The 15,000-nt window shown below is 44.6% G+C and overlaps 2 protein-coding genes across 2 annotated transcripts in view; one reads left to right on the top strand and one right to left on the bottom strand.

Moving 5' to 3' along the window:
- Positions 1–9,809: 9,809 nt before the first annotated feature.
- On the top strand, positions 9,810–13,514 carry avpi1 (arginine vasopressin induced 1). Its single transcript, XM_041873313.2, has 3 exons — positions 9,810–10,036; positions 11,220–11,746; positions 12,330–13,514. The coding sequence occupies exons 2-3, from the start codon at positions 11,385–11,387 to the stop codon at positions 12,556–12,558; spliced, it is 591 nt and encodes a 196-aa protein (XP_041729247.2). The 5' UTR covers positions 9,810–10,036; positions 11,220–11,384; the 3' UTR covers positions 12,559–13,514.
- Positions 13,460–15,000, bottom strand: part of pi4k2a (phosphatidylinositol 4-kinase type 2 alpha) — an 11,779-nt gene continuing 10,238 nt past the window's right edge. The window contains exon 9 of the mRNA XM_041873301.2: positions 13,460–14,479. Within this exon, the coding sequence (XP_041729235.1) occupies positions 14,318–14,479 (162 nt within the window). The 3' untranslated portion in view covers positions 13,460–14,317. The remainder of the gene's footprint in view (positions 14,480–15,000) is intronic.

Genomic DNA, 15,000 nt, shown 5'->3' with positions numbered 1-15,000 from the left:
TCTGCTAAATGACTAAAATGTAAATGTAAGTTTGTCAAGGCAAAGAAAAGAAACAAGGGTCGCAGTGGAGAGATGCCGCATTCCCACATTGGGAACACCTAAGTCAAAGTTCAGTAGCAATGTACAACTAGTCAAAATGTTGCAAACATTTTAGCAGAGTCGAGTAGCTAGGCCAGGCCAACTCAACTCTGCTCAAACGTTTGTAACATTATATAGTTTATTGTAGTTTCGGTTAATAATATTTTATGTTTATTAATGTTTTGGATGTGTGTACTAAATCGCCCTCTACCTCTATTTTTCAAGGCACAAACACCAGTGAATGGCGACAGCACCAGGTTTTGTTCTCTGCCCCCAGCACTGCCTGTTACTGGCCCCAAGCACTACATCTGCCCCCAGCACTGCCTGTTTACTGGCCCCAAGCACTACATCTGCCCCCAGCATTGCCTGTTTACCAGCCCCAAGCACTACATCTGCCCCCAGCACTGCCTGTTTACCGGCCCCAAGCACTACATCTGCCCCCAGCACTGCCTGTTTACCGGCCCCAAGCACTACATCTGCCCCCAGTACTGACTGGTCATCGGCCCCAGCCCATCACCCGCTCTGAGTTGCATTGCAGAATTAGAAACAATCTCCATGCAGGACCTGGGAAGCTCTATCCTGGGCCCACCTCCAAGACCTACTCCACTGGCTTGCTCCTCACATTTTTACATTACATTTTAGTCATTTAGCAGACGCTCTTATCCAGAGCAACATACAGTTTTTTTTTTGTGAGTGCATACATTTTAATACTGGCCCCCCGTGGGAATCGAACCCACAACCCTGGTGTTGCAAACTCCATGCTCTACCAACTGAGCTACACGGGACTAATGCTACAGCATTCAGGGCTCACCAATGCCACAGAGCAGCAGCAGTAGTAGAAGTGGTGTGAGAAGGGGGAAAAAGAGCTGCAGACTTAGCCCTTGAAACATCACTCGCAAAGGCATTGCAAATGATTGAAGACAGATCTCAAGAGCCATCAGCTTGTCCCAGAGGTAAATAAATACAAATAATTTGACTCTTCTCCTTTACTCTGATCCCCCTTTCCTCTCTTCTGTTGTCCTTGTTCCTCCTCTCCTCACCATGCACACTGCTCTCCAGACACTCCTAATGTCCCCCCCTCTTCTCCACAGGGTCCTGGCACCTATAGCTGATTTCATGGATGAACTCTTGCCAAAACTCCAGGATGAATTCGATCACCAGCTGCATGAGTTTGTGAATGACTTCAAGAAGAGGACATGGACCACAGTGAATGAACAACTTGTTCTGTTCAGGAGTCAGACGCTTTCATTTCATTCCATAGACACTTTTGTTTACATGTCTGTTCATAGCAGATACTGTTGTACTATTGTTCAGAAATATTTGTAACTACACTCTGACACTTACATTTTATTCCATTGACACTTGTGTACGTGTCTGTTCTCAGCAGACACTTTTGTATTGCAGTTTACTTACAGAGCCCAGAATAAATAATAAAGGTTTATTTTTGTGTGCTGGAAAAGCTCTGTTGGCATTTCTTCATCTCAATACAAGGTATTTCAATGCATTCTATTTGAAGATCAGGTGCTGACAACGTACAGAAGAGCTGTGTTCCACAGACTTTACAGGCCTTCTTCTACTTGTGGTGTAGTTCAATCTAATCTAAATTACTGCACACTGAGACATCATAGAATCAGGTTTCATTTTATTAACAAGATTAAATCTCTACATTTTAGTACAAAGTACTTTGGTTCACAGTGCACTTAAAGAACAGCATGTGCGTCCATCACTGGGTGTGAGCAGTTCAAAGAAAGGCCTATTCATGATTGTCTGGCCTTGGGTTGTTGTCTTCACCTAACCATGTCTTCCTGCTATGGCACACGTCTGGGGGGAGTCCTTTAACTTGCAAGCCGTGTCCGCCTGGCACCGGAGAGATTGTTGTCCCCCACCACAACCATCCACATTGGTAGTTGCCAGAAGAGAGGGGTGTGTCAGCAGAAGGCGAGCGTCTTGCGTTTGGCTGATGAGCTTCATCCTTGGATGACAGGTAGTTGTGGAGGGCCACACATGCCCTTAGCCTTTTCAGGGGTACACTTGATTGGACGACCAAGAATCCTCATCCTTGCAGCCATGATGCCGAATGCGTTCATGACTCTCCGACAATGAGAGCGGCGGTAGTTCTAGGTACGCCCAGGTTCATTGAGATGGACACCTGTGAATGAGAGGTAACAAGAGAGTATATATATATATATATATGGTTACTAACCCTAATATATATATATATAATTTATATATATTTGGTAAACAAAACAAAAAAAGCATTGATAAAATGGCATTTCTCATATAGGTGGTATATACATGTATGCAGTATATTGGAAACAGAAAAAGTTAAATTGATTCCAAAATTCTATTATCAACATACCCGGATAAGGGCGCATGAGGATCTCATGTAGGGGGAAATCTGCATCTCCCATGAAAACATAAGGACTTGGCGTTGTGGTACCTGGCAGGACAGCTGACGATAGTAAATCGAGGGTCTTCTGCAGCAGTTTGGACCCAAAATAACTCTAGAAACTCTCCACCACAGCTCTCTCGGCCGTATACACTACATCCACTATTGTGAACCTGTAGCGGGCATCGTCTCTGTCTCCGTATCTCGCCTATTATATGTGTTGCCAGGGACATCAACTCTAGTCATTTAGATCCCAAGCAATTCGCACAACTTCCATTTTATTCTACCGCGCATGTCCTCCTTGTTTGGGTGTGTCGTCACTTTCTTGTTTGGCGGTAGATAACTATTTGGAGAGATGCAGAAAGGCTACTCAAGGGATGTATTTTGGGGAGCATGCGAGCACACTAGTTCGGTTCGCCTAACCGACTTCGGCTAGCCGCCAGCCGAACTGAAGCATGCTGACGCATTTACCCTGTTTTACATAGTTTATTACACACTTATGTAATAACAGATACGTCTGTGGAGTAGGAACGACACATGGATTAATTATACTGCTGACGGTCTCTTCCCCTCCGCTTTGAGCAAGGTTGCCAGGTCTAGCTAAAATGTTGAGGCAATGACTTCCCAAAACCCGCCCACAAGGTCTGAAAACTAGGCCAACATTTTCTTTGCAAGAAGAGATTACTTTTAGCATTTCTCCAATAAACCCTTTTTCCATAACGTTATCTAGTGAATTAAGAAGGAATATCGATGTAATTTGTAATGACATAGGCTAAGAAGAAAAGTTTTCCATCAAAATAATAATGATTGAGAGCTTAATAATATGTCCCAAGAGAAAATATAATTTGCCCTTATTAAACCCACCACAACAATGGATGTCTGACTTGTTTGACTGCAATGATTAAGCAATAAGGCCCTAGGATGTGTGGTCGGTTAAATGGCCAATATACCAAGGCTACAGCCCCTAGCCGTGGTATATTGGCCATATACCACAAACCCCTGAGGTGAAAAGTCCACAATGAAACTGACATTAAATGTGGAGAATGATACATTTGCGATAGAGCTGTGACCACGATCACAATTGATAACTTCCTATTTAATTAACTAAACATGGCCATTAATAATTGCATAATAACACAAGGCTACAACAACAATAAACGGAATAGGCCATTTATTAAATCCATTTGCCAGCTCCAGGTAGGCTACACAAGTGGCACAAATTGATTTGCAATGACTCCAGCAATATCGTAATTTCAACCTATTTATTTTATCAAGAGGTAGTCTACAGTAGCCTACAATGGCATATACAGTGGGGAAAAAAAGTATTTAGTCAGCCACCAATTGTGCAAGTTCTCCCACTTAAAAAGATGAGAGAGGCCTGTAATTTTCATCATAGGTACACGTCAACTATGACAGACAAAATTAGAAAAAAAAATCCAGAAAATCACATTGTAGGATTTTTAATGAATTTATTGGCATATGATGGTGGAAAATAAGTATTTGGTCAATAACAAAAGTTTCTCAATACTTTGTTATATACCCTTTGTTGGCAATGACACAGGTCAAACGTTTTCTGTAAGTCTTCACAAGGTTTTCACACACTGTTGCTGGTATTTTGGCCCATTCCTCCATGCAGATCTCCTCTAGAGCAGTGATGTTTTGGGGCTGTCGCTGGGCAACACAGACTTTCAACTCCCTCCAAAGATTTTCTATGGGGTTGAGATCTGGAGACTGGCTAGGCCACTCCAGGACCTTGAAATGCTTCTTACGAAGCCACTCCTTCGTTGCCCGGGCGGTGTGTTTGGGATCATTGTCATGCTGAAAGACCCAGCCACGTCTCATCTTCAATGCCCTTGCTGATGGAAGGAGGGTTTCACTCAAAATCTCACGATACATGGCCCCATTCATTCTTTCCTTTACACGGATCAGTCGTCCTGGTCCCTTTGCAGAAAAACAGCCCCAAAGCATGATGTTTCCAACCCCATGCTTCACAGTAGGTATGGTGTTCTTTGGATGCAACTCAGCATTCTTTGTCCTCCAAACATGACGAGTTGAGTTTTTACCAAAAAGTTATATTTTGGTTTCATCTGACCATATGACATTCTCCCAATCCTCTTCTGGATCATCCAAATGCACTTCAGACGGGCCTGGACATGTACTGGCTTAAGCAGGGGGACACGTCTCGCACTGCAGGATTTGAGTCCCTGGCGGCGTAGTGTGTTACTGATGGTTGGCTTTGTTACTTTGGTCCCAGCTCTCAGCAGGTCATTCACTAGGTCCCCCCCGTGTGGTTCTGGGATTTTTGCTCACCGTTCTTGTGATCATTTTGACCCCACGGGGTGAGATCTTGCATGGAGCCCCAGATCGAGGGAGATTATCAGTGGTCTTGTATGTCTTCCATTTCCTAATAATTCTCCCACAGTTGATTTCTTCAAACCAAGCTGCTTACCTGTTGCAGATTCAGTCTTCCCAGCCTGGTGCAGGTCTACAATTTTGTTTTTGGTGTCCTTTGACAGCTCTTTGGTCTTGGCCATTGTGAAGTTTGGAGTGTGACTGTTTGAGGTTGTGGACAGGTGTCTTTTATACTGATAACAAGTTCAAACAGGTGCCATTAATACAGGTAACGAGTGGAGGACAGAGGAGCCTCTTAAAGAAGAAGTTACAGGTCTGTGAGAGCCAGAAATCTTGCTTGTTTGTAGGTGACCAAATACTTATTTTCCACCATAATTTGCAAATAAATTCATTAAAAATCCTACAATGGGATTTTCTGGAATTTTTTTTCTCAATTTGTCTGTCATAGTTGACGTGTACCTATGATGAAAATTACAGGCCTCTCTCATCTTTTTAAGTGGGAGAACTTGCACAATTGGTGGCTGACTAAATACTTTTTTGCCCCACTGTAAATGAATAGGCTACTCAATGGCCCACAGATACACATTTTATCATTCTCCACATTTAATGTCAGTTTCATTGTGGACTTTTTCCCATAACAGAAGCACGCAGGGGAGCTCCATAACTTCCATTTCCAATGTACTGAGCATGCATAAAACCTTTCGCTTGATACGGTTTTCCATAAGAAAAGTCGACATTAGAATGCAGTTTACTTTAAACCACCTCTGAGCAAATGTATCTAAAGCACTCGAGTGCGCCTAAAGTCATTTTCTAGTGCTTTGTCGCTGTTACATCAGTTGGAAAAAGGGTTTGAAATACAGTGCATTTGGAAAGTATTCAGACCCCTTGACTTTTCCCACATTTTGTTACGTTACAGCCTTATTCTAAAATTGGTTAAATTACAGTTTTCCTCATCAATCTACACACAATACCCCATACCTCCTTCCTAAGTTTGAGTTATTCACTGCGTTAGCACACTCCGCCAACCCTGATGTTCTAGCAGTGTCTGAATCCTGGCTTAGGAAGGCCACCAAAAATTCTGAAATGTCCATCCCCAACTATAACATTTTCCGTCTAGATAGAACTGCCAAAGGGGGTGGAGTTGCAATCTACTGTAGAGATAGCCTGCAGAGCTCTATCATACTATCCAGGTCTGTGCCCAAACAGTTTGAGCTTCTACTTCTAAAAATCCACCTTTCCAGAAATAAATCTCTCACTATTGCCGCTTGCTACAGACCCCCCTCAGCCCCCAGCTGTGCCCTGGACACCATATGTGAATTGATTGCCCCCCATCTATCCTCAGAGTTCGTACTGCTTGGTGACCTAAATTGGGATATGCTTAACACCCCGGCCATCCTACAATCTAAACTAGATGCCCTCAATCTCACACAAATTATCAACGAACCTACCAGGTACAACCCTAAATCCATAAACATGGGTACCCTCATAGATATCATCCTGACTAACTTACCCTCTAAATACACCTCCACTGTCTTCAACCAGGATCTCAGCGATCACTGCCTTATTGCCTGCGTCCGTAACGGGTCCGCGGTCAAACGACCACCCCTCATCACTGTCAAACGCTCCCAAAAACACTTCAGCGAGCAGGCCTTCCTAATTGACCTGGCCCAGGTATCATGGATGGATATAGATCTCATTCCGTCAGTAGAGGATGCCTGGTTGTTCTTTAAAAGTAATTTCCTCTCAATCTTAAATAAACATGCCCCATTCAAAAAATACAGAACTAAGAACAGATATAGCCCCTGGTTCTCCTCAGACTTGACTGCCCTTGACCAGCACAAAAACATCCTGTGGCGTACTGCATTAGCATCAAATAGCCCCCGCGATATGCAACTTTTCAGGGAAGTTAGGAACCAATATACACAAGCAGTTAGGAAAGCAAAGGCTAACTTTTTCAAACAGAAATTTGCATCCTGTAGCACTAACTCCAAAAAGTTTTGGGACACTGTAAAGTCCATGGAAAATAAGAGCACTTCCTCCCAGCTGCCCACTGCACTGAGGCTAGGAAACACTATCACCACCGATAAATCTACAATAATCGAGAATTTCAACAAGCATTTTGCTATGGCTGGCCATGCTTTCCACCTGGCTACCACTACCCCGGCCACCAGCTCTGCACCCTCCGCTGCAACTTGCCCATGCCCCCCCCGCTTCTCCTTCACACAAATCCAGACAGCTGATGTTCTGAAAGAGCTGCAAAATCTGGACCCCTACAAATCATCTGGGCTAGACAATCTGGACCCTTTCTTTCTAAAACTAGCCGCCGAAATTGTCGCAACACCTATTACTAGCCTGTTCAACCTCTCTTTCGTAACGTCTGAGATCCCCAGAGATTGGAAAGCTGCCGCGGTCATCCCCCTCTTCAAAGGGGGTGACACTCTAGATCCAAACTGTTACAGACCCATATCCATCCTGCCCTGCCTTTCAAAAGTTTTTGAAAGCCAAGTTAACAAACAGATCACAGACCATTTCGAATCCCACCGTACCTTCTCCGCTATGCAATCCGGTTTCCGAGCTGGTCATGGGTGCACTTCAGCCACGCTCAAGGTCCTAAACGATATTATAACCGCGATCGATAATAGACAGTACTGTGCAGCCGTTTTCATTGACCTGGCCAAGGCTTTCGACTCTGTCAACCACCGCATTCTTATTGGCAGACTAAATAGCCTTGGTTTCTCAAATGACTGCCTCGCCTGGTTCACCAACTACTTCTCTGATAGAGTTCAATGTGTCAAATCGGAGGGCCTGTTGTCTGGACCTATGGCAGTCTCTATGGGGGTGCCACAGGGTTCAATTCTTGGGCCGACTCTTTTCTCTGTGTATATCAATGACGTCGCTCTTGCTGCTGGTGACTCTCAGATCCACCTCTACGCAGACGACACCATTTTGTATACATCTGGCCCTTCATTGGACACCGTGTTAACAAACCTCCAAACGAGCTTCAACGCCATACAACACTCCTTCAGTAGCCTCCAACTGCTCTTAAACACTAGTAAAACTAAATGCATGCTCTTCAACCGAACGCTGCTTGCACCCGCCCACCCGACTAGAATCACTACTCTCGACGGGTCTGACCTAGAGTATGTGGACAACTACAAATACCTAGGTGTCTGGTTAGACTGTAAACTCTCCTTCCAGACTCACATTAAGAATCTCCAATCCAAAGTTAAATCTAGAATCGGCTTCCTATTTCGCAACAAAGCCTCCTTCACTCATGCTGCCAAACATGCCCTCGTAAAACTGACTATCCTACCGATCCTTGACTTCGGCGATGTCATTTACAAAATAGTCTCCAACACTCTACTCAGCAAATTGGATGTAGTCTATCACAGTGCCATCCGTTTTGTCTCCAAAGCCCCATATACTACCCACCACTGTGACCTGTACGCTCTTGTTGGCTGGTCCTCACTACATATTCGTCGCCAAACCCACTGGCTCCAGGCCATCTATAAATCACTGCTAGGCAAATCCCCGCCTTATCTTAGCTCATTGGTCACCATAGCAACACCCACCCGTAGTATGCGCTCCAGCAGGTATATCTCACTGGTCATCCCCAAAGCCAACACCTCCTTTGGCCGCCATTCCTTACAGTTCTCTGCTGCCAATGACTGGAACAAATTGCAAAAATCTCTGAAGCTGGAGACACTTATCTCCCTCACTAACTTTAAGCATCAGTTGTCAGAGCACCTTACCGATCACTGCACCTGTACACAGCCCATCTGAAATTAGCCCGCCCAACTACCTCATCCCTATATTGTTATTTATTTTGCTCATTTGTACCCCAGTATCTCTATTTGCACATCATCTCTTGCACATCTATCATTCCAGTGTTAATACTAATTGTAATTATTTTGCACTATAGCCTATGTATTGCCTTACCTCCATAACTTGCTACATTTGCACACACTGTATATATACTTATTTCTGTTGTATTTTTTACTTTGTTTTGTTTTACCCCATATGTAACTCTGTGTTGTTGTTTTTATCGCACTGCTTTGCTTTATCTTGGCCAGGTCGCAGTTGTAAATGAGAACTTGTTCTCAACTGGCTTACCTGGTTAAATAAAGGTGAAATAAAAAAATAAAAAAATAATGACAAAGTGAAAACTGTTTTTTTGCAATATTTGCAAATTTATTAAAAAGAAAAAAACAGAAATACCTTATTTACATAAGTATTCAGACCCTTTGCTATGAGACTCGAAATTGAGCTCAGGTGCATCCTGTTTCCATTGATCATCCTTGAGATGGTTCTACAACTTGATTGGAGTCCACCTGTGGTAAATTCAATTGATTGGACATGATTTGGAAAGGCACACACCTGTCTATATGAGGTCCCACAGTTGACAGTGCATGTCAGAGCAAAAACCAAGCCACATATGTTTACATTGCCAAAGCATGTGAAATAGATAATAAACAAAAGTGAAATAAACAATAAAAAATGAACTCACTCAATAACAGCCTTCTCACTGCCTGACAGTCAACAGCAGGTCACAGTGAAATATATAACAAGAAACTAAAATAATAAAAAGAGAGAAATGCCATTAAAAAAACAACATTTTAGTCATTTAGCAGACGCTCTTATCCAGAGCGACTTACAATTAGTGAATGCATACATTTTTCATACTGGCCCCCCATGGCGGCCGCGGTGCAATTTAGAGGTAGCCCAAAACATGTCCGCGACCAATACATTTTCACCCGTGACATCGTTTTCAGACTAGGCCAATTTGCTAGAAAATAACGGACATGGCAACCCTGGCTTTGAGGTAAGCACACGCGCCAATGACGTCAATGTCAGATCACACCTTGCACAGTGCGTGGTCTAAACAGTTGCTGACGCGCCTCTCTCAACGCCTGTGATTGGTCAGAAAGGGGTCGCCCCGGTCGAATGGGAGGGGAGTGGTGAGTGTCGCAAGTGCTGCTATTGGTTGCCGTGAGCGAGAGAGAGGGAGAGAGAATTAGATAGAGAGTAAGAGAGAGGTCATGGTGAGGGCACAAGCGCACAGGAAAACTTAGTTTGCTTCTCTTCTTTAACAGCAAAAGTAGGCTGCTGTAACGGAGAATGTCAATTTCCATATGGAATTTCGTATCTGCGGCTTCGGCTTCATCTTCTCAAAGGCTGAACAGGTGTCATATTTTACTGCGTTCACTTGCTGAAGGGGTAAGAGTTTTTTAATCTCTATGACGCTGTCACGCAGCAAATCTGCTTGACTAATAGCTCATTGATTTTGTTGTGCAGGTATATGTTGATTTAGAACATTACATGCTATTTTATAACCATTATTTGTATGTTATTAGTAGGCATACTAAAAGCTTATATGTTCGATCATGCAACATCTGGCGTCCCGCAGCGAACTGTTAACCCAAATGCGTGCCTATGGAGCAGATTGCGCGTCGCGGGCGGGTAGGCCAATTATAATTCCAGACATAACTAGGTATTCCCGCATTTCAGTGGCTCCCCCTGTGACTGTCCAGCATAATAATGATTGTTGGTCCTTGATGTAGGCTATTATCTATGGTATTCATCAAGTGACTCATCATGTTCATAATTGATCATTGATATACTACTTATAATTACATGATTTTTACACTAGGTTTACTGATCTTAGCGCATCAGACAGTGTCATGCGTCATTGTATCTGTGGCCAGCACTGTGTCTATGAAAGCTAAACTATGACCTACACCTATTAGACAACACCCTCACTCCTCACTCAATTCTGCTCTTTCAGTCTTTGTGCTGTTTGAGTGACAGGACGTTGCTTAGTTTAATCGTTGCTTTCACTTTAGTTCTGTCAACTTCAGTATTTCAGACAGTGCCAGTGTTATACTAATATAACTGCTTTGTAATATAGTCGAACTATAAGATAATGTCTCACTGTTGCTTAGTAACAACACAAAGGGCCTTAGTCCAACATCCAGACTCTTTATCCCTTGTTGGAGTCAACAACCAGCTTTAAAACGTTCTGTTCTCTCCTCTCCCCTCTCTCTCTCCTCTCCCCCTCTCTCTTCTTCCTATCCCCCTCTCTCTCCTCTCCCCCCTCTCCTTCCTCCCCCTCTCTAAGCAGGCTTACACTGCATGTGTTTGTATTTCCTTGACACCCTACAGAGTGTCTTTGGCTACATCCCAAATACCCTATTCTCATGTAGTGCACTACTTCTGACCAGGGCCCAGTGTGCACTATATAGGGAATAGTGTGCCATTTTGGGATGCAACCATTGTGTGGTCTGAGGCCCAATGATAAGGCTGTCACCCCACAAACAGAGTATCTCGGTTGCTGGGCAGTTGCCAGCCCTGGTCAGGGGCTAACGACGTTTGGTTAATGTTTGATGTCTGTTTTTTTCAGGTGTTGACAGAGTTGTCTTGGAGTCCCTCTATTCTTTCAATCCATCTCTCATAAACCTGATCTCCCTCCTACTACCTCATCCCTCCCTCTCTCCTCCTCAACTATCATCACTCCATCTCTTTCATTAATCCTCCATCGCTCTCCTCCTCACCCTCTCTGAGGGTTATGGAGGACCCGGAACCCCCTTATGTGGCGGATGGTCCGTCCCTGCTCTGGCAGCCTGAAAAGAGGCGAAGCAGGAAGTCAGGATGTTCCAACATCTTCGCGGGGGTGAACCTGCGTCAGCTGAGACGGCTGTTCCAAGTGGCCGGGGATCGGGACGCAGAGCAGCGGGCAAGACTGGTGTGGGGTGGAGGAGAGCGAGACGGAGGGAGAGAGGGAGGAGAGGAGGAGAGGGAGGAGGGGGAGATGGATGCAGGGCTTGCCCGGGCATTGGTGGGGTTCAGGGTGAGAGCCAGAAGCAGGAGTGGTATCAGGATGGAGGGACACAGAGAACCCAAGTTTCTGAAAGCATTCGGACACCTCAGGTAAGAGAGAGAGAGAGAGAGAGAGTGAGAGAGGGAGTGTGAGAGAGGAGTGTGAGAGAGGAGTGTGAGAGAAGGAGAAAGAGGGATTGAGGGGAGAGAAAGGAGTGAGAGACAGATGGAGCGAGAGAGAGCACAGCGAGAGAAGGAAAGAGGAGACAGAGAGAGACAGAGAATGAAAGAGAGGAAACCAGGTCAAGGGTATTTGGCCTGGCATCAACAGACAGTTAGATCAAATCCTTTAACTACCTCCGCCACCTGACTAGACAGACTCTCCACATTTAACTTCCGATTAACTGACTGATCAATTACATATCTAATCTTATTCTTTGTGATCTAAAAGGCAAAACTTGATCCTAAATCAGCACTACTACTTTGAAAGGCTTGATACATACAGGCCCTGAAGAACCCTGATAGGTGGAAGCAGGGTTGGGCCCAATTCTATGTCCATTCAGGAAGGAACTGAAATACCAGTTCCATTTGTTTCCACTGTGACTTTGTTTTAAAGACACTTCCCTCTCTCCCTCCCGATCTCTCACCTTCCCTCCCTCCTTCCCTCCCTCCTTCCCTCTCTCCCTCCTTCCAGGATTAAGGAGGGTTTGGACCACCCTGAGGAGGACGATGAAGAGGGGGACCCCAGTGATATCGGAGAGCTGGAACCCCTCCCCGGAGGGTCGACGGGTGCAGAGGGGGGCGCCCCATTGACAGACGCACTGAGGCCCTCAGAGAGACCCCATCTGGGGAGGCTGGGGGCCGCGACGAGGCAGGAGAGGACCAAGGACCCAGAACACTACCTCCATCGCGTTCTCCACTGACTCCGACTTCTCCAAAGCTGCTCTGTGATTGGTCCGTTTTCCATTCCCACCAATCAGAGTTAGGTGTCGTTCAATACAGATGTGTGTTAGAGTTGAATGAAGGACGTTTTCGACCACTCTGTCAACCTAACCTTCCTTGTTGAGGCGTTGTCACTGTAACCAAAGGAAGGGAGAGAACTGCAGCATCACAATGACTGCTTGAGAGCATCATCAATCCTGCTCAGTCACTGTTCACTGACTGGTCAGAGCAGACAGACTGATCTACAACACTATCGGCAGGTGACTATGGCCGTGTTCGAGAGCATCAAAACGACTGCAGGCGACTGCCCAAATCTACAAACCACCTTGCATCATTATAACAACTCATTATTATTTGTAGATCCGTCAGTCAGTCAGTCACAATTTACCCATGATACATTGCGGTTTTGATCCTCTCGAATGCGGCCTGTGTGTGGTCCAAAAATCCCAAAGGCATGGACTTCGTAGAAAAGCCAGTAACACTAGAAATTGTTCTCTATAACAAAGCTATACCTGGAAGATAGCCTACCACTAGATCTGAAAGGACTTGGATAGGTGTTAACAACATGGTAAGACATTTACAGAGCATTAACTGGGATGATGATGATGCGTTTTGCATCATATGATGTCAAACACATGACAGTTATCACTCTGTACTGAAAGTGGTCCAACACTGGACTAATGAACAAAACTAAGATTTAGTTTGAGTGAACTATCCGTTTATCATGCAAATCTGTCAAAGTAAACTTGCATATATGTATTTGTGTGCATATGTTTGCCTGACAAATGTGAATGTCCTCACCAAATAAAGTGGGGGGGAATTAAGAAAGTATTCTCTCTCAATAAAACACATTTATCAAGACAAACGACAAGATACATGGTATTAATGTAATACAGTTTTGTTATAATCTTTCATTAAATATATTACATACAAATTATACAGTGCATTGTCACAATACATTTCAGGTCAGTTAGAATCTGTGGCAACAGCAGGAAGTCCTGATGGTGTGTTTCTCTCACAAGTCATGAAAATAAAAATAACAACAGAAATCAAAGTAAACCGAAGCGACGGGAGACGTCTTAAATGTGTTCGACTACAGAATGGCAGAAAGAAAAAGATGCATGTCTTTCCAAAACGAAGGGAAATAAGTAGTAGTTTCTCCAAACTGGGCCCCCTAAAACTCCCAATGCGCTGCAGTACCTTGCAGTTCCTCACCCGACGAGAAAGGGGGCAGTAGAGAGCCGTGAGAGCAATGAGTCAGCGTGGCTGCTGCTGTCCACAGAGTGACTGTCATAAGGAATGCAACACCACCTCTCACCCAAACAGAGAGAGAGGCTTTAAACTGCAGTGGCTGAGTTAAGTGGCTGAGTTAAGTGGTAGCATCCCAAATGGCACCCTATGGGCCCCTGGTCAAAAGTAGTGCACTATATAGGGAGCCATTTGGGACGTAACCGGTGTGCAACTCCGTAGAAAGGGAGTTTACTGAGCCCATCATATACACTCCATTCTTTTTCATTGTTGTATTTGACATCCAAACAAGGCACAGTGACAAACAGAGGGAGGGATATAACTCTCTTCCTTTTTCTTCAGTCCTCCTCGTCTTCCTCCAATACCGTCTGTGTCCGTTGGGGGGAGGAGAAGACTCCTCACTCTTATTTTGCCCTTTACACACACATGTTTGACCTACATACTACACACATACATTCAACGTACACACACTCACTCACTCCTCCTCCTCCTCTACCACCAGGTGAAGAAGGGTCTCCTGCTCTGGAAGCTCTGTGTGTAGGACTCACTGTTGGCTCTCTGTGGTGCTCTGGCTGTTTCTACTATGACTGGAGGCATCTGGACAAGCTGGAGGGGGGTCTTACTGTCCTTCAGAGCCTGGCTGAGGTTCAGGATCTGGGCCACCATAGGCAGGGAGAGGGGGGGTGGAGGAATGAGAGAGAGAAAGACAGGTTAGATACTCTTGATAATGGCTGTGTTCAAGAGCATGAAATCTGTGATGCATTGTGGGTCAATTGTGACTGACTGATCTACATAATAATAATGAGGAGTTATTTCCAAGTTAACTTTAATTAATAGCCCGGCATTTATTTGCTTCAATCACTGAACACAACCTGCGCTCCTTAGAGACAGGCTTCTATTTCCTTAATGCACGCAGCTTTTGCTCAATAAAATGTTGAAAAGACTACCAGGCGGTTTATTGTGACCAGTATAAACAGTAGAATAACAAATCCATCGCAGGTTAGACTTGCAGAGACTAGACTGTCTACTGCACACCGCTGATGGCATGCTTCAGCACCATTCGCTCACTCATCCAGTCTCTTGTATCGGCTGTAGTTGAGCCGACCACGTCAGACCACACTGCCGTCTCATCCATGGCACTGATGTTGCTCTCCTTTACATTACTCACTGACGTT

The sequence above is a fragment of the Coregonus clupeaformis genome, chromosome 20 (genome assembly GCF_020615455.1).
Source record: "Coregonus clupeaformis isolate EN_2021a chromosome 20, ASM2061545v1, whole genome shotgun sequence".
Classification (NCBI taxonomy): Eukaryota; Metazoa; Chordata; class Actinopteri; order Salmoniformes; family Salmonidae; genus Coregonus; species Coregonus clupeaformis.
Note: the sequence above shows the minus strand (reverse complement) of the source record. Positions and strands in the feature narration are given on the sequence as shown.

Excerpts from the sequence above, each read along its gene's own strand:
- avpi1 (XM_041873313.2), top strand. The coding sequence starts at position 11,385 with ATGGAGGACCCGGAACCCCCTTATGTGGCGGATGGTCCGTCCCTGCTC. Across the intron at positions 11,747-12,329 it reads AAAGCATTCGGACACCTCAG|GATTAAGGAGGGTTTGGACC; the intron begins GTAAGAGAGAGA and ends CCCTCCTTCCAG.